Source organism: Pleuronectes platessa, chromosome 17 (assembly GCF_947347685.1).
Source record: "Pleuronectes platessa chromosome 17, fPlePla1.1, whole genome shotgun sequence".
NCBI lineage: Eukaryota > Metazoa > Chordata > Actinopteri > Pleuronectiformes > Pleuronectidae > Pleuronectes > Pleuronectes platessa.
In genome coordinates, this window is record NC_070642.1 from 6,194,445 (window position 1) to 6,217,491 (window position 23,047).

A 23,047-nucleotide genomic window follows, 5' to 3' on the forward strand; every position below is an offset into this window, starting at 1 on the left:
TGCCATCAATGCAAATGGTCTTGGAACACAAAGCCTGGAAATCATTCTTTCCCATAACAAAGCCCCACCCTAAAACACACACAAATGCATACACACTGTCCAGTCTAGCCCAGCCCCTCTGATCTATGTGCCAACTTACCTTCACTCTAATATTGGTGTGCACCTGTTTGCCAAGAAGCACAGTTGGATTTTTGTTTGCTAATTTCAGCAAAGATGTGTTCATCTTCTGTGTAAATCCAAGGTAAGAGCTTTTCATCTCTGTGTTTTTATCTTTGTGACAGTTTCGATCTGAACAGAACCTATTAATTATTTGAACTAGAGAGAATTAAGATACCAATGCAACACCATGAAGTCATGTCAGGAAGGATTTTAAAACGTTTTTTAATAATCATCTCCTTAATTCCTTTCATCCCCATTTTTGTTACCTCCGCTAAATAGGTTATGTTTACCTGTCCATTTGTTTGTGTATAAGCAATTTTTACACAAAATACAGGATTTCCATGAGAAAAGGGTTTGGTATGGGTCAAGGAAGAAGCCAGTACAGTTGGTGCAGATTTGAATCAGGCTAAGGTCAAATCTGTGGTCAAGTCAAAACCGAAATCCTTTTCCTGACAAAGCGAAAAATTTAGCATACAAGCTTTGTTCCAGCAGCTAAACAACAGAACTGTTTCAGTGATCAGATTGAGGTAACCTTTATTTGAGAAGAGACTTAGTGACTGTCTTTGCAGACTTAGAGTTAGTAATTTAGTGATTCATTTTAAATGGAGAGCTGGTTCTGAAGAAAGTTTTTCAATGGCTGTAAAAATCTATCGGTCCTGGAAATTGAAAGCTGAGGTAATGTGTAATTAAATGAAATACAGTCAATTGAGTAAATAAGAGCTGAAAATAAAAAGTAAAAGCTTAAAATAGTTAATTATTATGTGTGATATTTCCCCATAATTTTAAGGAACATGGGATGACCCCGATGTATCTTTGTACATACAAACAGCGAAGTGTATATTCATTCACCAGACGGTGTTGAACGATCGTCTGTGGTTCCTCCTCCGCTGTCTCGCTTGGGTGGAAAGTTAACAGGTGAGCCTGCAGATTTGTTGCCATTTAAAGTAAGGCAGTTGCATGGTGCAAAGTCAACAACCAGCCTCACCATTGTTCATTACTCTACCATGCACAGTGTAGAACACAACAACAACACTTCAAGACACCTCTACTCAGATCCTTTGGTGTGATTGCCTTCTCAGGACGGTTATGCTTGCTTAGCATCCTCCATTTTCGTTGCAAAACAACATAACATTACTGACTGACTTCACTGATAGGACAGGAGGGCAGGAAAGTGGACGAGCTTACAGTGATCGCCTCTTCTTGATCACTTCAGACGGTCTGATGAGCTTCTAGTCTATATTTTGCATTCGTACAGGTTTGTTTTTCACCCAACGTTTGAATCAATGTCTGAATTTCAAATAGGGGCAAAAAGTAACAGACCTATGCGTCTTGTTGCAGTCACTTGAATGGAAAAGTATATTTGTATTGTTGCAATACAAATATTGCTTTGTATATTAGCTCGCCGTAGTTTGTAAGGAAACACAGAAAGATGCTTATAAGAGCATAAAAAAAACTAATATCAAATCAAATAAAGATCTGAGGGTGTTGAGAAAGTAAACAACAAATCTATAGAACTTTAGAATTTGACAACAAGCCTTTGTATTAAGTATTTATTGTATTGCAATATTTGTCATTACTATTTTTAAGCCATATTTGATTCGAAATCGTACAAGTCCAAGAGCATTGATACTACAATGTACTCTTGGTTGGCCTTTTATCTATAATCTGACCCTGGGTATTGTTTGTAGAGAAGAGAGTATGTGTTCTTTTCTCTTTTCTATGCTCTATTCTCACAATTGTGTACAGATGTAATGTGTGAGGATGGTCAAAAATTCCTCATTATCCAAGTGTCCACAAGCCCAAAAATTCATATTCGCCTCAAAACAGCGTCATTTACATCATGTTTTTAGCCTAAATGTCAACTACTGGAAGTGATGATGCTGGTGGACAGAGCCATACAAAAGCGCACCACACGTGTGCCCTAGAGCAGCGTTTCCCAAACTTTTTAGGCCAAGCACCCCCTTCCACATCCCGACCGGTTTCATGCACCCCTAATTCCCCAGAACCTTACAAAAAAAAGAAGCACAACAGGGCCTATTTAGAGCCGCATTAAATTAATCATCTTTAATCATGAACATATGATCAGAACACACAGAACCAAGTAATCAAGAGTGTTTGTGTATTTATGAGGCAATTCATTGTCATTCTCATCTGATATGTTTTTCCCCCCAGAGTAACAATGTTTTCCAGAGTGAGTCTAATTCTGATCGGAATTGCGTACATCTACTATCAGGTAAATATGTTTCTCAGTCTGGGTTAAATACTTTAAGACAGAAATATAATCAAGTGCATGTTTTGAATATACCCACTGTAATTTTATCTTTATACTCTTATTACATTTTTGTTCAATCAATTAATTCTTGCATATATAATAACATTAATTGACTAAATATTTAAAAGACAAAATATAACTTTGTATTTACTGTAGAGCCTCTGTAGCCATTTTCCCTTGAATTTGACATAAGTCTGAATCATGATAGAAAGCATAAATCTGTTGTTTACCTGTTCTTGTCATTGCAGGTCAACGCATTAGGTGAGTCGCTTGGCAACACTGTCAAACATTAAATAGGATTTTTCAGAAACCTCCGTAAATTGGACAAGAATTAAGGGGCTGAGTTCACCATTATATAAATAGGCCAAATTGTGTAGAATTTTAGATACATTACAATAGAACTGTTAGAAGATTCCTCATGGGGCAGATCCTTGGGCGGGGCAAAGGGGGGATATCTGATTGGTTCCTGAAGTGCCCCTGTCCCGTCAGTCATTTTTACATGAAAGAATCAAATAATAATTATATTTCAATAAATGTGACAATTTGCAGCATTTCCCACAGAATTAATTCAGTCTAAGATAGTAGCAGGTATAAAAGTGCATGCGCATGATTGTCCCCCTCATGCCCAACATTTTTTGAAGCTGTTTTCAGACATTTGGCTACAGAAGTTTACCAGTAGTCTGCCTTTCACACATGCAAAACAAAGCGGTGAAAGGGATCTATTGACAGAATTTGAATCTAAAATAATCCTGGTGATGTTTTCACTAGTGTGTTTCATCTAAATTGTACAAATTTTTGTTTTCTCTTCTTTAGAATAGGCCCTTTATATTTAAATACTTCATATTTTCATCAGGGGCGGGTCTTCTTGGAGGCCGCCATGTTTTTTACAGTCGTCCAAAGTGGACAAACTAAACACCTTTTGAATATTTATGTCAACTGAAGGCTACCCCATGTTCTGTGTCATGCTTGGAAGGGGCGAGTGAGATGAGGAGTATTCAGCTGCAACATGCAACTTCTCCAATAGAGATCACTAGATTCTACACACTGAAACTTTAAAGCTAACTAAAAAGGAGGGAGGTCCACACAGCAACCCCTTAAATAAACGATTATTTATTGGAATCAAATCAAAATAAAGCAAAGCATAGTAGGTTTGATCAGTAATCAGCAGTGAGGGGTAGGTGTTGGGTGATGTGTAACTGCAGGTGTGAGTTAAAGGTTCCGTCAGTAGAATTTATGGATATCTAGTGGTGAAGTTGCATGTTGCAGTTGAATACCAAACTCAGAGGTATTTAGTTTGTCCAGTTTGAGCTACTGTAAAAAACTTGGTGGCATCCGTAAAGAGGACCCATTCCGGATTTAAATATAAAGTATCTGAAATATAAAGGGCCAATTCTAGAGTAAAGAAATAATCATATGGGTTTACATGATCCACATGTGACAGCATCACTAGGATTTTTTCATATTTTTTTTCTGCCAATAAATCCCTTTTACCTGAATCTTACGCACTGAACCTTTGACATAAACGACCTGTAACGATAGCTAAACTAAAAAAAAAAAAAAACAGAACCAAACCCAAAAAGCTCTTATCAGGAGGGGGAGAGAGAAGGAGCCGGCTTACTGCTGCCAGCTTTCTCCCAGCAGGTGAGGCCAATTCCAAAATCACACACTGTATGTATGTTAATACATGAAGAGTATAGGGTTACACTCTCTTATGTATCAGAAGCTCAACTGGTTGCTATAAATCAAAAAAGATAACACACAAAAATATTGTTTTGTAGACTTTGGCATTGCTGAGCTGGAAGTGGAAAATAACATCACAATGGAGACCCAGACTATCTTGTCACTTTTGAACATGTCAGTGTCAATCCAGCTGGAAAGCGGTTCTTTGAACGTGACGATTTCAGAAATCGAACTGGTTTCAGGTATCTTGCAGGAACACTTTCTTCTTTCTCTGGTTATTTCACACTGTGACAGGGGAAATAGAGGGAGTTTGGAAACAGGATGCACTGCGAAGATGAAAATGTTATTGGAATTATTTCACATGCATAGAAACTGGTGGCTCTTTCATGAAATATATTTGAATTATTAAGAATTCTTTATGAATAGCATCACTAAACCTAACACAAACCTAGCAAATTAACACTTTATTTTTGACAAACCAGTAAAAGCAAGCACATTCCAAAATTCTTTAAAAAAAATCCAATCTCCTCAAAATTACAATTATTTGCAATTTATCTAACTGCAGTAACCTCTCAGAAGAAATGTAATGTCACTAAAATGTTACAGATACAGAATGCATTAATATAATATTTTTGCAGGATAGCCGCTACAACACTGTACAACCCTTTATACAAATCTAGACACACACACAGCAATAGGTTAGATTTAGAGAAATATTGTCCTCTTGGTTAAATACAGAAAAAATTAAGTCATAAGATGATATTTACATTAACCAGAGAGTTATTTTTGCCTAAATCTAACCACAAGTGGGACTTATGATGCAAACCCCAGTCTCTGACTAAGATCGATGAGAAATACATTTTTTGCAATTAATTAATTGTTCAGTTAATTAGCTACATCCATTTGATTAGACAAAGGACACTTTGTCACTGTTTTTATGTCCAATTATTCTATATTAAAAATAATTAATAATCGTAATGTCACTCAATTGACATAATGAGGATAAAATCTGTATACCTATTTTCTTCATCAGCTAATTATCATTTTATTAAATCCAACCACACCTACAGTCAAAGTAATTTGGGATTTTTCATTCATATTCAACCTTGATTAATGAATATTTTGGTCATTGCATTTAATGTTACAAAAAAACTAATTAAGATTTCACACTTTTGAGGGTGAATCTGACAATTGTGCTTCACTTTCTAGAATGCTTTCTGATTGGAGACACAACCAGTTGCAATTGCTCTGTCGGGTACAGTTGGAGCAACGAGGTGTGCTACAATTCCTCATGCTGCACCGAAACAACTTGCACACAAAATGTGGCCCACATCGAACCACTCTGCGTTGCCAAAGTCCAAGGTACCAGTGATGATATTTGACCCTATATTTGTAGTATTTTTACTAGTATTTTCCTTTGATAATTTATAATATTTTGAAAAGATCTCTGTGGCACAATAGAGCAAATATTATTAAAACAACAACAGCATTTGTATATATTTAATAATATATATAATGTGAAGGCAAAAAGGAAACTAATGATAATATTATCAATCTACAGTTTCCATCAATGGATCTGTTACGCTGACGTCTGGATCCTGGGATCCTGACAAAACTACAAAGGTACATTTTGCTCTTGTGACAGACTTATAATACCAGAAGGTGTTTGTCTCTAAAAAACACAAGTCAGAAATACATGATTTAACACTCTTTCTTTTCAAAGCTGGAGAGCGCATTCAGATCTCGATTGAATGGCTATGAGTCCCTGAACGTAACTGGTAGCAGGTAATGTACCTTGCTTGGATAATATTTTTTGATAGCCTTTTTAGACAAAATAACACAAAACAACTTCCATGACCTTACCCAAATGTACACTTTGCTATGTCATCAACCGATATATTTATTTATTCTTTCCAAAGCGCCGCAACTGCTGACTTCAAGGCAGTCGTCTGCATCAAACTAAAGACCTCTGTACTTAATCAATTGCTGGAGGATCTGATGGTCAATCTCTCAGCTAAGGTTCGGGTCGACACTGTAGGTCAGTGAAAAAGAGTCATTCTTTTATATCACAATGTTGTAGAAGATGTATTGCATGTTACCTATAGACTACTATCTATATTTTGCACTCTGAGAAAATATTATATATATATATATAATGTGGGTCGCAATATGTGTGTGGTCAGTCCATGACGGCTGCATCGTTGATCTGCTGTATCACATGCACGTCTGTTGTTCACACAAGGACCGTTTCTGGTGCGTGCCTTCTGCAGGGCTGCTACCTTAGGTGTCCGGTATGGCTATTGTATTTTCCTTGTAATAAAAGTAGCCTAGAATAAAGTTACCATAACCCTAATGTTCTCAACAAAATTCCAGGAATCTATGGTATGAAGCCAAGCATCCCCCGTGCCAAACTAAAAGGCAACACATTGCACACGCCCCGCTCCAGCATCCACTGTGGCCTGGGCATTAGGACATTTCTGTGCACTCAATAACTTATGTTACTCAGAAAAGCAGGTTACAAAGGTAATCTAACAATTGCATGCACTGTTGTAACCTGGTTACTGTAAATCTGTAGGAGGTCAGTATTGGATTCCTCCCTAATCCCTCACCTTATGATGGAAGAACGACTGGGTTGTTTAATCACCATTGCATTGTCAATTAAAAGATACATTTCATACAAATTTGTTAATGTTTATACCATGGGAGCAACAAAAAAGGTCAAAGTATCCAATCATCCACTGCGGCATGTGAGTATGTAAGGGTGATTTAGACAGGAGGTGTCAAGGTATGTTGCTGTGGACGAAATACTGGGACAGATAGATGAATGACGGTTCACACAAACCAGTGGAAATTAGCTTCTTTCAGACATGCACTGATCTGGACAATTTCTTAACGTTCTCCAGAGGGGCTGTATGTGAGATCACAAAAGTCCGCATGTGAGGCTCCAGACATTCGCTGGAGTTTCTCCACCCAGAATCCTGATGACTCAGTATAATGTCTGAATGAGCCTATTTGAGAACACAGCAGGAGATCCTCCTCAGGATTCCCTGTGAGCGAGTTGATGACGTTTCTAACATGTGACTGACGCATATATGAAGAAAAACAAAGGATACAATTATGTCAGGATGAAAAAGTTACAGAGGAAGAGCTTTTGGTGATGACAGCCAACGTTATTCATACATTATCTCCGGATTCTGTCTGCTGCACCACCCCTGACCTGAGCATTGCTTTGAACAGGCCTGAGCAGAGAATCTCCTGCTGCATTTGTCATATGTGAAAGGCAAACTCTGGAGAAAGCCTGGAGCCCATTATGCAGACATTCTCTGGAGTGCATGTCTGACATCCACTGTATTGCTTTGTATCCATGTTGCCTTCTTCAACTAGGAATGGTCGACATCACAGCTCCAGATGATATCGTGTCCTACAAGTCCAGCCCAACACTGGAATGCACATTTGAGGAGGTAACAACCAGCACTGGCTGGAAGTTGATCAGGGAACACGAGCATTTGGAGCTCACGGATGGTACTGTGGTGACTCTAACCAAGTGCGATATTGATTCGAAATACAATTGCAGTATTGCCGTTACACTCAACGAAGTGACCGGCTCCGGGTCAGGCAAGTGCAAACATTTAACACTGACATTTTTTTAAGTTAAAGCGCAACTGAATTAATGCTTCATTTTCTTCTGCAGCGATAAAATGCCTGACATGAGTTTTTTCCAGTGAATGTGAAGTTTACGTTCTGAGTGACAATCTGGGTATGGTAACGTGATTGGTGCAATGTCTGTGTGAACAATGGCATTGTACTTTATTGAGAAAAAGACAAGCAATATGTCTGGAAAGCTTCCCTGATATACAATTAGTCCACAGAGAGTGCTCAGTGCTCAAATTGAGTTTTCTCTGCACTTTGTATCCCTCTGTTTAAAGGGTACTTTGCTCAATTTTCCTCTATCTGGTTGAGGCCCAGATGGCATATGAATGTGGACCACTTCAGGCAGTGATACAGCACATCTGGCCTTTTTACGGCTGGGACAAAATGCTTGTGGGCGGACTATCCCAAAACAAATGTGGGACTTTATTGGCCTTTTTGGCCATAGGCAGGATCTAATCTGGATGCTAGCCCAAAGTGAACCGTATGATAAATGTTTATTATGGCCACAATACCGAAAAACAAATGCAGGCCACCTATGGCACCTTTGGTTGACGTGCTGTATTGCGATGGCTTACTTGTGGCCCAGATCCTGCAAACAGGAGTTCAACGCCCAAGTGCCATCATTCCTTGCACTATGTGGGCCAGCTGACAATGTTTGATGTGGGTCAAACATTTTTGCTATGTGTGGGTTAATGGCAGAGGATATCACAGCTTGTTAAGCCTTATGAGGCAAGTTGTGATTCATGACTTTGGGCTTTTCAAATAAAATCTGATTGATTGATAGATTCATTTTTTCATTAATTGGAAACCTTACTTCCTCTTGTTCATTTGAATACATGAGATTGAGCTTCTGCAATTTGTATACCGCCACACCTCTATTTCTCCATATAAGGACATCTGTTTGTCATGAAGAGAGCAGGTATGCATGGTCTGAGGAAGTTCTACATTTGTTCCCAGAGTACAAATAAATTTAGGTCAGAACAAATGGGTTGTCTTAAAGGACCCATCGTATGCCCATTTTACCACAGTTGATATGGTTCCTTGGGGTCTTAATGAAATGTCTATAACATATTTTGGTCAAAATACTACATGGATCATTTAAAACAGCACCCTTATTACCCCCTTAAAAAGTGATTCAAATTTTGGTTTGAGCAAAAGCATGTCGGACAAGTTGGTGATCCAAGTCATCGTTTAGACCAGTGATTTTCAACCTTTTTGAGCTGCGGCACATTTTTTACATTTACAAAATCCTGGGGCACACCACCAACTAAAATGACACAAAATGACACTCTATGGCCTAACACAGTACATATAATACATATAGTTAGTAATATAGTTTCCAAATGTATTAAAAAGCACTATTTTAAATTATTTCAGCCCTTTATTACTCTTATCTTTTAAGGAGCACAAATTGAATCAGATTTATGAAACAATCTTTGATTTAACTAAACTTTATTTAACAGAGACATATTATACCCATTTTATCACAGTTGATATGGTTCCTTGGGGTCTTAATGAAATGTCTGTAACATATTTTGGTCAAAATGCCACAAGGATCATTTAAAACAGGACCTTTTAACCCTGTCTAAAACAGATTGATCTGTTTTGAGTGCCAATAGTTACTCCCGCCGTTTACTTAAATTGAATTTCTTCACTTTGACATTCCCGCGGCACACCTGCCGATCTCTCACGGCACACTAGTGTGCCGCGGAACACTGGTTGAAAAACACTGGTTTAGACCAAAAAGTCTAATTCATTCTGTTTTCAGCTGGAGAAGGTAATGTACCGACATGTTTTCCACAGGTACATATGAGTGTCGATTCACTTTTGGGTCAGTCACACACACAGCCAAGGCAAAGCTGAAAGTGTCACTCCTGCCTGAAGTGATCACCATGAAAATCAATCCACCTATAGCAGACTGTTCAGACAGCAGTAACTTAGAAGTGCCTGTGCCTGTGCCTGTGACTGTGACTGCCACCATCCAAAATAGCAATGAGAGCTACAACGTTTCGTGGCAATTCCCTGGAGCGGAGCTAAGTAGAGGATCCGAACCAGGTAAGACAAACCTACAATATATTTCCTTCTGTGAGCTTTAGATATTAACATAAATTTAAATTCACTTTCATGCACTTAAATGCATGCAAAATCTAGAACAACAAATGGAGCCCTGAAACTAGCATCTGTTTTTCGTTGCAGCTCCTGGAGATATCCTGGTCTATTCTGTCAGGTCTGTATTCTCATGCGAGGAAAGTACTGCAACAAAATGGGAAGTCAGTTTTAAAAACCAAAAAGGACAGACGAAAAATGAAAGCCTGGATATCCTAGTAATTCATGGTACGATTATTAAACCTTTATTGGATTTCACCTGATCGAATTATTGTGTGTAAGTGTTTTACATTTCTTTTCTTTAACCATCTAATGGTGTGCTTCATTTTTTCTAGTGTCGAAAAATGTTTGCCCTGCTGAAGGGATTTGGCCTAAAACCCCAAATGGAGGTACAGTGATTAAGCAGTGTGAAAACGGCAAGACTGGTTACAAGTCTCGTACTTGTGGTAAAGATGGCGTGTGGCAGACAGTGTTCACCTCCTGCATCAGCAAAGAGTTGAAGAAAGTTCTAAATGAAGCAGAGGTAAGTGTTGCATTATAGCTCGTGAAGCACTCCCTGGACTGATGTTTTGTCAAAATGAATTATGTACATAGTGATATTTGAACCTTATTTATACATTTTTAAAAATTTTTAGGTTATTGTTAACATTTTCTGCACCAATGGCCCTGGATGAAATTATCATTCATTCTCTATCATGGTCTAATGAAGTTACACATGCCAAGCACAAATCACTGATCAGAAAGCACACAAGAGGACCTATCAGTTCCCTAATCAGTTTATCAGGTCACCTCCTTTATATACATTTATATGAATTCTTGTATCTTGAGTGTATTGGTAGCACCTTGTATTGCAACTTTGCATGGAAGGCTATGAATATATAAAAGCTGGACGAAATGTAGAAATCATGGAATATTATAATTCCAAGGTCACAGCTGTTTAGACTCCATTTCTATTAGGGTCAAGGTGATGTTGTTTGTGTTCTTTTGTAGACTGTTACTCTGAGATATTTCGTTTTTTGTTTCTAGGTCTTCAAGACGGGCATAGGGGCTACACAGGAAGCAGCCATGTGGATCTTTGAATCACTAAAGAATACCACTACATCTAAATCCAGTAACGACTATGCTGGAATCAATGCTTCTATCAGCATAATAAATATAATGGCCTCTGGATCAGAAAGCATCACCTTGAAGGAAGAAGTCTTTGATGTAAGTCCCTGGTGGCCATTACTACTTTTACTGTAATTGATGTAGAGTATTGAGCTGCATAACATTCTCAACACAAAGAACTGGGGTTGAAGTTTTTTCCAAAACTTTCACTCACATCGTTTTGCCTTCCTCAGCAGACAGAGTGGCTCAGTTGTCATGGTGATAGTTACTTTAAACCTCAGTTCAAAATTCATGTGTTAACAAATGGGGTGGCACAGTGGTGAAAGAGGGTTCCCGGTTCCAATCCCAGCATGGCTGAGGCCAACCCTGCATGTGTTTTCTCCAGGTATTCTGGTTAGGTTTGGAGACAATGGTCAATAGGTGGGGTTGACTTCAGTGTGTGAAATACCCAATACACAGCGCTCCAGTGTTATGCATATGTTATGCACATCCCCCACCCGCAAAAAAGTTGAATAAATTACATATATAGATCGATAAATTAATTAATTAAGAGAAAAATAATAAAGTCAATAGTGATTGTTATATTTTGATTATTTTTAAGCTCTCCACATGAATTCACTAAGGTTTATGTGGTGAAAATTCTGGTTATAGCCTTTACAGTCCAGGAGGCTCCGCTGGTCAAAAAGAGACTCTTCTCCCTCCGCTCTTTTCTAATCGATGACTCACTTCTGCCACAATGAATTTAAAACACATTGTTGTGTCATAATCTGCGGGAAGAACTTCTCTCCTGTCTGCTGGAGTGTTTGTGTGTGTGTGTGTGTGTGTGTGTGTGTGTATGTGTGTGCTCGTCTCTCTTGCTCTTAATGATCACATTCATTTAATCATAGATCCATTCAACTAAATTCCATTTTATATGTATTGTGCTAAATCATAATAAACATTATCTCAAGGAACTTTACATAGAAGGTCGAGACATTAATATTATAGAGAAACCAAACAGTTCCCACAATGAGGAAGCACTTTGGCAACTTTGGATAGAAAAAAACCCTCCCTCAATGATATCATGTGCTGCCGATGCAAATTAAAATAGCAGAAACACTAAATACTAGACATAACTTTTAAAAGAAATTATTAAGACAATTAGGAGTAACAAATATTTTTTGATACAGAGACCCTCCCAGAATTTAGCTGTTGAGGCTTTCAGGGGGTCTCAAGTATCAATCAAGGGGTCTCTCTCTCTCTCTCTCTCTCTCTCTATCTCTCTCTGTATTCTGGCCCTGTGACGGAATGGTGACCATGGTCTCAAGTGTTGCCAACTTGGAGACTTTGTCGCTAAATCTGGCGACTTTCCAAATCCTCATGGAAAAAGCTACTAGCGACAAATCTAGCGACTTTTTCTGGTGATGTTGGAGACTTTCTGGTGTTTTGGAGCCTGACGTGAAAGCACGTATCGTTCTGCAGTTATTGTCTCCCACGAGCAGCGGGTGCTGCCTTGAGCCCCTTCGCCGTCCCAACGCACTCACAGGCGGTCAATCTCCCAGTAGCCTTGCGCAGGAGTCGTAGCTGCAGTCAGTGCAGAGAGGAGACCCACACTCTGCGTCCTCTAAACTGCAAATGAATTGCCCGGGCGCAAAACCACCGCTAATCTGGCTTACAGAGCAGGATGTAAGTGTCAATGTATCTTCACTGTCACTGGAAAACCTGTGTCATTGAGTTCAGTCTCTTCATCGATGCAGAGTCCACATCGTGATGCATCTAAGAATCGAGATATTTCCTGACCTCTAGTGTGGAACATCGTGAAACTGAACCATTTCAGAGCCCTGAAAACAAAATAGATTTATATATGTGGGTCTAGATACAGCATTAAAGTCATGAAGTTATTTTGAGAAGTGATAGCCTATTTCAATGGCAAGAATCAACAGAATAATACGGAAGCGTATTACCCCACCTCTCACCCAGCTGGAATTGGCTTCAGTGCCCCTCACAACCCTCAAAGGATAAGCATTATAGATGGATGAATGGTTGGATAAAAAGTGGTCATATGGGGTTCAAGCATTCAAGTTCAATTGTAACATTTCAAAGATGTTACAGATGCCTGTGTTCATGTGAAGGCTGAGAAAAACTGTGTTTTTAGTTTTATTTTGCACCATTGATTGCCGAGGTCCACATTTTTTAAACTATTTCATGAAAAATTACTGACTGCCTCTATGGAGAGCCAAGAGACCACTTTGGGAACGATTCACACGAACAATATCTTAAATTAGACTCTTGTAGTTGTAGTAAGTTGTCAATAATCTCTTAAACGCAGGATAATGTCTTAGAGGGATAGTTCACGGAAATTTTTAATTCACACCATAACTCACCACTATTCTGATGGACTGTCAAGTAAAATTTTTGAGATCACAAAAATTTAAACTTAAAGGGCTAAAGAGCATTTCAGCCAAATCAAATGCAATTTAAGTCAATTGTGCCTGCTTCTTTAGACGTAATAAAACAACAGAAAAAACTAGGGATGCACCGATATATCGGCCGAACATCGGTAGCGGCCGATATTCGCCTCGTTTACTGATATCGGCTTATCGGTAATAAACTTGACTTTCACCGATATCATTGGCCGATGTTCATATTTGTGGTAAAACCGCTGGGCACGTGCCGCGGCTGGGGGAGCAGTCGCTCCGTCGCCCTCCTCTCCGCGCCGCCGGAGGCTCAGTGTGCGGCACCGGGAGGTCCTCATCCGGTGGCACCTCACGGCGCCGGTGCGGAAGGCGGGCCGTTGGAGGGGACCGGGTACGCGGTCAGCGGCGGCCACTCTGGACGCGTGTCGGGCCCTTCTCGCGGATCACCTCAGCTACGGCGACCACTGGGGGAACCCTCCGGCTGGTGCCTAGAAGCTGACTGAGAACTGGTGCGGACCAGGGGAATCCGACTGTTTAATTAAAACAAGCATCGCGAAGGGCCACGTGGGTGTTGACGCGATGTGATTTCTGCCCGACACTCAAAACAGGTAAAACTGAGGAGGGCTTGTTAAGTTATCTTGACTCACGCAGTGTAACTTGGCGTAAAAAGTATGAGCGTAGCGTCTGTTTAAGTACTTTATTCTCATGTGCATCGGCTCTATTCATCCGTCTCATGCACAGGTAACAAGGGAATTGACAACATATGTCATACACACAGAAGCCGTAACACATCTGATAAACGGGCAATACTGCTACCGTAAATCAATGAGAAGAGCGTTCTCTATAATGATACTTTAACAGGGCTGTTTTAGACAGGGTAAAAAGGTGCTGTTTTAAATTATCCTTGTGGTATTTTGACCAAAATATGTTACAGACATTTCATTAAGATCCTAAGGAACCATTTCAACTTGCGGTAAAATGGGCCTAATATGTCTGTTAAATAAAGTTTAGTTAAATCAGAGATTGTTTCATAAATCTGATTCAATTTGTGCTCATTAAAAGATAAGAGTGATGAATAGTGCTTTTTTAATAATGATTTAATTATTTTTCTGGCACAAAAGGGTGAATGAATAACAACAAAAAGAAAATAAACAAATATCGGTATCGGCTATCGACCAGATTGTTATTTTAAATATCGGTATCGGTATCGGCCAAGAATTTCCATATCGGTGCATCCCTAGAAAAAACATAACATGCCTCCATACTGCTCGTGTGGTGTCATCTAAGTGTCCCCGGCATTCATATTCGACTTGAACCAATCATATGTCAAAAAACCATCTTTGAACAGAGACAAAGGTTAAGCCAGCCGGCCCATCTATTATAACTTGACCAAATTTCAACACTAATAAGTGTTGCGGTGTCCTATGCATGTAGACCATCTCCATGACAAGTCCACAAAATGTAATGAGAGCATTGTAAACATTTTAAATGTAATTTTATGCTCAAAGACTGTGTTTGAAATGGCTCACAAACTCACAGTCTTCCAAAACTGTACATAATATTTCTGTATTCATCGTCTGTTTGAAATGTGCCTGCTCACTGATTTTCTTTAATGATTCTTTTTCAGGATTTTCTTAATGCAGCGAGCAATTTATTGGCCAACAACTGGACAGGAGTCAACGAATCTATAACAAATGACATGTCATTACAATACCTTTACGGTGTGGAGAATCTGGTGAAGAACATCCAAGTGAACAACACTTTGAATATCTACAAACCAAACTTGGACCTCAAAGTCTCAAAAGGGGACTGTAATATCTCTGTGTTTGATGTGACTGTTAAACTCACCGAGACTGGCGGACAGGTCAAAACTGTTGGTGTGAGAAATCTGATGCATAAATTAAATAACAGTTTTAAACCAACATCAACAGCTCCGCATAACCTTTTACTAATAGTCACAAAGAACGGCAGTTCTTCTACCGAGATTACAATGGACTTCCCCATCAAGGAGCTGAACGACGCACAAAAACTACACTGTGTCTTCTGGGACACCAATAAAAAGGACTGGTCAGACACAGGTTGCAGAGTTGAACGTGATAGTAATCACACTGATGGTAATCACACACTCTGCAAGTGCAACCATCTGACTTCATTCGCTGTCCTCATGTCCAAGTCCGATACACCTAACCTCGACCTAGATACCATTACCTATGTTGGCCTGGCAGTGTCCATCTGCTCTCTGGTGATCCTCCTCATCATTGAGGCTCTCGTGTGGTCTGTTGTGGTCAAGACTGATCTCTCATATTTCCGTCACACAGCACTGGTGAACATCGCTGTGTTCCTCTTGCTCGCTGACTGCAGTTTTTTGGCATCTATGTCACCTGAGAACCTCAGTGCTCACTTGTGCTTAATTTTGACCTTATGCAAACACCTATTTTATTTGGCCATGTTCAGCTGGATGCTGTGCATGAGCGTCATGCTCATCCACCGGCTCATCTTTGTCTTCAGCCCGCTAAGGAAAAGAGTCTTCATGTTCCTATCCAGTATCGTAGGCTACGGTTGCCCAGTTGTCATTGTGGGAATCAGCTATGTGTATTGCAGATACAACAAGAAGGAATACTATAAAAAGGACACATGCTGGCTAGTTTTTGATGGAACCTTGGATGGCTCATTGTATTCTTTCCTACTCCCTGTGGGAACTGTTATTTTCACAAATCTTTTTTCCATGGCGGTCGTCATTTTTACTCTGGTGAAGTCCTCCGCCCCTGATGGCAGCAAGTCGGATGAGAAGGAGACATTTAAGAGCATCATTAAAGTGGTGGTCTTTCTGACACCAGTTTTCGGAGTAACATGGGGTATTGGCTTCCTTCTGCAAATATTCAATGAGGACCATGAGGCATACCCTTTTATTCTATACAGTTTCACCATCCTCAATTCCTTCCAGGTAATTTGAACAGAGCATACACACCAAACATAATGTTGATATTAGCAGTGCTTTGATCCTCCTTTTCTTACTTAATGCCTGTTCTACAACTCAGAGTATTGTATCCGATGCTGAATCTGGCATCAGTGCTCTCTTTTCCCAAATTTGTATTTGTTCCAGACCACAGAACAGAGTGGAGCATTTTTATGAAAAGTAACCAGGGATTGACTTTTGTGGCTCCAGATGGAGTTGTGATGAGTCTAATAGTCTAATTTGAGTCAGTTGGTTGAGAAAATGGAGTTGGAGTTATAGCATTAGAAAGAAGTGAAGATTCCGGATGCCTTTAAACTGCACCTAATTTCAGCTTGAGGCAATTTTGGTTTAAGACTAAATATAAAACATAACAAACAAGAATTTCTGGCAAACTTAATAAGAGTTTGAGATGCACTGTGGTTACAATGCAGATAAAAAAAGACACGGCATTTTTGATCACTGCATCCTTTGTTGGTATTGTACCTCTCTGCAAACACACACAAAAGCTGACTGCTCAAAGTTTGAATAGCTTACTGTTAACATAAAGACTGTATGAAGGTGCTGTTTAGTTATCATACATATATAACGGAGAGGTATGCTGAGGCTACATTCACACTACTGTGTTTTAGTTTTACAAACAGATGTCCACACTACACCAGAGTTTTTGAGCAATAAAACAATCAGCTTTGACCTTGATTGGTGAATACAGCGTGGATGATCAAATACAAACATTGCTAACCTTTAGTGTCAGAGACATTGTCACCTTGTTGAAGGTCCAAGCCAAGAAATCACTGCTCCTACTTTTTACCATTGCTGCTCCTTGTTCTTAGTATTTTCTAAAACTGAGAGCTGCAGGGTAATCTACTTCCTGTTTACACAGTGCACAGTTCATGTGTATGGCAATGTGAGTTTGGAATGAACTTAAAAGAGATTGTTATGATTTTCAAATGCCATTTTCAAATGTTAAGCAGTAGTTTTTTGCATAATAATTTGTTCCACCATTGCATAAGGCACATTTACAAACGTCAAACAACCTCCTGCTGTAATTTGTATTGCCCTTTGAGAAGAAATGCATTACTTATAATGAAATGTGAAAAGTGCAGTAACTTTGACAATTCTCCTACAGGGCCTTTTCGTGATGTTAACAGGGGTTTTTGCAGAGCCAAAGGTATTTTTGTCATTTTACTTTTGCTGTTCCTGCTCCATCTGTTTCAATATGGTCATTGTGCTATTATAATATGCAAAAACTACAACACTGCCTGTGGGACCGACACAAAATGCATTATAGAACCCAATAATCCTTCCAGTTATTAAAACGATTTTTTATTTGTTTTATTATTAACAGGTGCGTCAAGAGCTGTTAAAGCGAATGGTAGGTTTGCCAAGATGTTCTTTTCATAATTACACCACAACATGACAGACATGTGCATCATTTCTCGGTTTGCTTCTACTTTCAGGATAAAGGAAAATATGACACCATGATGAACTCAACCTCAGCCTCAAACACAAAAGAAAGATGAAGGCAAAGGTCAGTCTTATGGTGTCATTAATTGTCTCCTTATGTGTTGATGCATTCGCTCAATCTTCAGAGATGCAAACATAAAATTTCAGGGATATAGATCCACTTAGGCTGTAGAGCGGATTGCTGTCAGCATGTTGATATGCTAACGCAATTACTATGCTGGTCCGTGGGTATAATTTTTTATAATGTTTACAATCTTAGTTTGTCGGTTAGCATTGAGTTGCAAAATTGTTTCTGTCTGTAGTTTCTAGGTATTTGTTCATGAAGCACTGGACAGTTGGAATTCTGACCTGATAATGGCATCAGATTGAAAGTTTAAGGAATCACAAAAGCATTCAAATTAGGTGAGGGCGATATATATCAATATATCAAATGCAAGGTGTGTTCAAGTGAAGCAGCCAGTCAGTGACTTTGTTGAAGAACAGTTGAAACAAACAGTGAAAACACAGAGTTTATTCTATTTTCCACAACTGCTTAATGATCAGAAACCACTACATTTATATTTGACTCGAAACAAGGACATTTACATTGTGTTTTAAGACTAAATGTCCACAGATATCTTCCGACGAGGTGCATTTAGGGAATTATTTGTACAGGGATATAGGGATGATTTCACAATATCGAGATATATATTGTGTATTGATATTTGTTTTAGGTTATAATCATTAGGTTATACGTCTGTACCAAATTTGATGGTAATCCCTACAATTGAGGTGGGATGTGGGAGGGAGCCCTACAGTATTCCGACTTCCAAATTTTATTTTAATATCTTCAATGTTACTTTATATATAAACATATGGGACTCCAAATATGTCTATCCTAAAGGGTTGTTATGGTCACCAATTTTGATTATTTCAACTTTGTGTGTCATGCTAAACACTTCAATTCCCTTGATGCCCAACAATTTGCAACTAAATTTACTTAAACTTTAGATTTTATTTTCAATTTTTCTGCCATTGTCCTTAAGCACAACAGCTGCTGCAGTGCACGTTTGGAGTTGCACTTATCTTCTCCCCAAATAGTTTCTTTCTAGTTGCGGCAGAGACTTTAAACTCTAATGAAGTCAGAACTTACATTCTTGGCTCTGTGGTGAATCTAACTCAACTTAGACAAGGAAAGTGACAATGCTAGTGTGGGAGTTGACAATGCCACGGAGCTCTCCTTTTCAGCATCTGTATTAACAGGAACACAGTGCAAACATAACCTCACCAAACTCAACTTAAGATGCAAACGATTCCACCGCTATCTGATTTAGCGCAGACTCCAACTGCAGGTCCGCTTCTCTTGCTGCGTCGAGCCCCATGCATGGCGCCACTGTGGTAGGGGAAAGTGCTCTCTCAACCCCCTCAACTCCACAGCTAGTTTTGCAGCAGTTTTGTGTATTCCATCTGGCTTCTGTTTTATGCTGTTGTGATGAGAATGTTGTGATGTTTGCCACACACAATGCGGACACAAATGGTGCTCTAATGACCATAGAAACCAATCCGCCCATCAGGCTTTGCTAAGTTGCGTGAACTGAGTCTGTCAGTGTAAATAGCAATAAATCTGTTTTGTGCCACTTTTTAGCAAAAAATATTCAATACATCATTTGAGAATAAATGTAATTTCTGTGTTTCAGGTGATGCCGAGAGAAACAGCAACTCACATGTACAGTACATGAAGAGAAAATGGCTTAGAGTCTAATTTGCGGTATATTATAGTTCCAAGACACTTACAAAGGTGTCGATGTTTCCCCTAAAAACTGGTTTACTTATTAAGTAAGGTGTTTGATATAATCTGGGGTTTTTAAATGTTGTATACACATTCAAAAAAATTGCTAAGACAATTTTATTCAAAAGGAAAGTCTGTAGATTGAAATTATGTGACATGAATAACATAACCTGTATGCTATATTTGCATAACCACTATATGTATCTCAAAACTAGTAAAACATAGGAATAAAGAAAAGGGAAAGAAAGGGTTTTGGTTACACTAGGTGTGATTTAAATTTTTATTTCCAGTCTTGTGTTATTCACAACAGAAATAATGTAGCAGAAAACACTTGATTACTTTTATCATACAAATAAACCACACTCAGGACATAAAAGAATGATGCAGTGGACGAGTTCGTCCTCCACAGAGTGTTTCACTGAACTCTCCTGATGACGGTGACGATGGCTATTGTCAGAACTACCGTCCCGGCTGCACCACCAATCAGAGCTCCCAGAATGCCGCTGTGTGTGTTCACTTCCTCAAATCTTTTCCCTGTGTTGTACGTGGCCTGGGTTGTGGCACACCTGAAAAGCAGCAGTCACACACATCTGTTTTAATCATTAAAAAAATTATACAACAAAAATTGCTAAGAACTGCAGGTTTCACATGAATGCACGTCCCAAGCTTGTATTTGCTATAGTCCTCATGCAATAAGATGTATCACCAGGCTAGCAAGAGTATGTTGATTAATTTTATTATTGAGTTTTATAGGACAGTTTGACAATTTAAAACTTGCTCACTTGATTTATTTTATAGGTTAGATCATGTCAAGAATAATCGAGATCTCACCGCTGAAATATGAGCTAAGAGCATAAAGTAACATGTAGAATTAATTCTCTGGTTTGCTTATATAACCTCTATAATGTTTAAAGTAACATGCGTATAACACAGTAACGTATCATGTTAGAGATGAAAAAGTTGGAAATGTATTCAGAATCTTTTATAGTTTTGGGGTAGATGTTGGATATTTTTCAATAATGTTTAATATACTTTTTTCCCTTTTCATGTGTTTCTTTTCTTAAGAATAAAGGTTTTAAGTTCAACATTCTTCAACTGTGTTGAAAGCATTATGCATGATGAAGTAATGGGTTTGTGTTCAACCATGAAGTGCAGGATGAGAAGCTAGATGGAAGATAACATGTTGTGCAAAGCTGGTGCAGCCACACAGAAATGTGACACAATGTTTGCAACGTGACAAAACACAATGCTAAAAGTTGCTAGATTCATACCATATCAGTTCATGGCCCAAGACTGGTCATTTCTATTGGTAGCGTGTCATTGTTTAATGATGAGTTAGTAAGCTTTAGAGTTCAAGAGAATATAAAAAGACGTGAGAAGGGTGTTGGTCTGTTCTTCTATGGTTCCTTTACACAGAACGGGACAAAGACCCCCTCCTCAGCCTAGAATCAGAAGAACGGGAAAAACGGACATTTCTCAACTTTGAGAAAGTTTCCACAGAAGAAATATTCAAATTGGAAAATATGCACTGAGGCCATATAAAGACTGACTTTTTAAAGAAGGTTTGACTTTGTAATGAGTTTTGAATTTTAACAGAATTCAAGTTTCTGGTAGGAAACGAGTTTCAGATAAAGCGGTGCTTGCATTCCTTCCTTCTCACTAAATTTATATTAGTTTTCATCACATTCACTCTTTTTATTAATTAGTAAGTTTTATTTCTTGTGTGAATCTTTACCTTTTACTCTCTTTTTATATATTTTTTTCTCATTTTAATACATTTAGTCTTTTACTTATTTTATGAGTTGTTACTCATTTCTCTATTATTACTCTTAATTTGTATTATTTATTTTATTTTTACTTATTACTCTTTTCATTAAAAATGTACTTTTGCTAATTGCATGTAATAAATGAAAAATCTGATTTAATTAAGAAGTTGTGGACATTAGATTTATGCTTTCAGAGTGACAATAAAATGGGATGTTGTATGTTTTAGAACAACTTACTGATTCTTAAATGTTACTCTAGTCAAATTAACAACAGATTCTTGGGGCTTACAAAGCCACTAATACTTTCCAAGCACCTACCAAGTGCACTGATCATGTGTGGAGAGCTGCCGTGAACGGGCGTGGTTGGAAATATTATTTTACTCATAGGGCCCCTCAGTATAATACTATTCCAGTGGAAGTAGGGTAGACGATAGGATGAAGGCAGTGAGAAGCCAGGCGTGTCTTCTGGCATCAGCTCAAATAAGTAACAGTGAAACTCTAATAGGGAAGATTCTGCTGATGTATGACAGTTTCAGGCTGTCAGATCTTTTCTTGGGTGCCGTGGTGAAGACGTTGACTATCCACCTAGAAAGGACTACGGTTATTGACACCTCAATGCAAACAACTGGAATACAAGCTTGTTTTGAATGCTTGGAATTTGAATCTGGCATCAAAAGCTGTTTCACTTGATTCCAGTCGTAGTTTTAAGATTCTTATCCAACCTCCCGGCTCCTGCTCTGCATTAGCATCTCTCTCTTTGTTAAACGTCAAGAAAGATAATCATGAGGAATACATAAGAATATAACATTTCCATGCTTGGGCTGAGAAATGCTTTAAAAGGCTACTTTTAATTGTTCGTAGAGTAACTGTCTTTCAATCCATTCATCCATTATCTGAACTGATATTGACTGAGAGGCAAAGTACACCCTGGAAAGGTTGCCAGCATATTGCAGGGCCACCATGAGGCATTTTCAGATATGAACTCCTGAAGATGTCCGCACAATTGGGTCCGAGTTTTGTCCGGAGTTTTCTTCTAACACAGGAACAACACAGCAGGAGATTGTTTCCTCAGACGGGTTCACAACAACGCAGAAATCTCCAAAGTGATAAGGTGAGTGGTAGCACATCAGGCAGAGGCAGGATGCAATGTACACATTTAGTTTACAGCTCATCGACACCTGTGACGGCCCTTTTCACCTAAAGCTCTCATGACATCTCCGTCTGTGTCTTCAACTTGTATGGCACCACTTTTTACTCCTGAGATGTTTAAAATATAATGGAATGTGGCCCGTTGTATGAAAAAATAAATCATACATTTTTAAAGTGTAATTCCTCTTTTCACCCCATTGGGGCAGTATCACATTAATGCAGTCTCTGCAATCAGGCTGGGGATCTGTTTCCTTGCAGCGCTCACTTCTCCGCTCATTTTTACCATGGAGAACGCACCGAAGAAGAGGAAAGTTGACACAGAGGGCCGCCGCTGTCAAGAGAGATGGGATTTCGAGTACTTTTTCACAGAAACTCGAGGCAATTGTATTTGTTATTTCGGCCCAGCTATTGATTTTTTTAAGAGGAGTTGACGACAACATGAAAGTAAGAGGAGCTGCTTGACCTCCTCAGGAAGTAAAGCCGGCTCAGGCCCTTCTTGTAGACGGCCTATGTGTTGGTGGACCAGTCCAGTTTATTGTCCAGTGTGACACCAAGGTACTTGTATGCAGGTAC

At 38.9% G+C, this 23,047-nt stretch overlaps 1 protein-coding gene across 2 annotated transcripts; it reads left to right on the plus strand.

Annotated features, from left to right (window-relative positions):
- Positions 1-3: 3 nt before the first annotated feature.
- On the plus strand, positions 4-21,478 carry LOC128459720 (adhesion G-protein coupled receptor F3). 2 transcript variants are annotated; one of them, XM_053444538.1, is made up of 19 exons: positions 4-241; positions 947-1,074; positions 2,332-2,392; positions 2,680-2,692; positions 4,210-4,353; positions 5,321-5,473; positions 5,673-5,734; positions 5,835-5,896; positions 6,031-6,149; positions 7,496-7,726; positions 9,566-9,817; positions 9,959-10,096; positions 10,204-10,391; positions 10,895-11,074; positions 14,999-16,315; positions 17,454-17,495; positions 17,673-17,699; positions 17,785-17,855; positions 19,468-21,478. In XM_053444538.1, the coding sequence occupies exons 3-18, from the start codon at positions 2,339-2,341 to the stop codon at positions 17,845-17,847; spliced, it is 3,045 nt and encodes a 1,014-aa protein (XP_053300513.1). In that variant the 5' UTR covers positions 4-241; positions 947-1,074; positions 2,332-2,338; the 3' UTR covers positions 17,848-17,855; positions 19,468-21,478. The 2 variants fall into 2 exon arrangements, with proteins under 2 accessions (XP_053300513.1, XP_053300512.1); XM_053444537.1 differs by having other exon boundaries at positions 1,012-1,074.
- The last annotated feature ends 1,569 nt before the right edge of the window (positions 21,479-23,047 follow it).

Coding starts and splice junctions, on each gene's coding strand:
- LOC128459720 (XM_053444538.1), top strand. CDS start 2,339: ATGTTTTCCAGAGTGAGTCTAATTCTGATCGGAATTGCGTACATCTAC. Junction 7,727..9,565: donor AGTGACCGGCTCCGGGTCAG/GCAAGTGCAAAC, acceptor TGTTTTCCACAG/GTACATATGAGTGTCGATTC. Junction 17,496..17,672: donor GGGTTTTTGCAGAGCCAAAG/GTATTTTTGTCA, acceptor TATTATTAACAG/GTGCGTCAAGAGCTGTTAAA.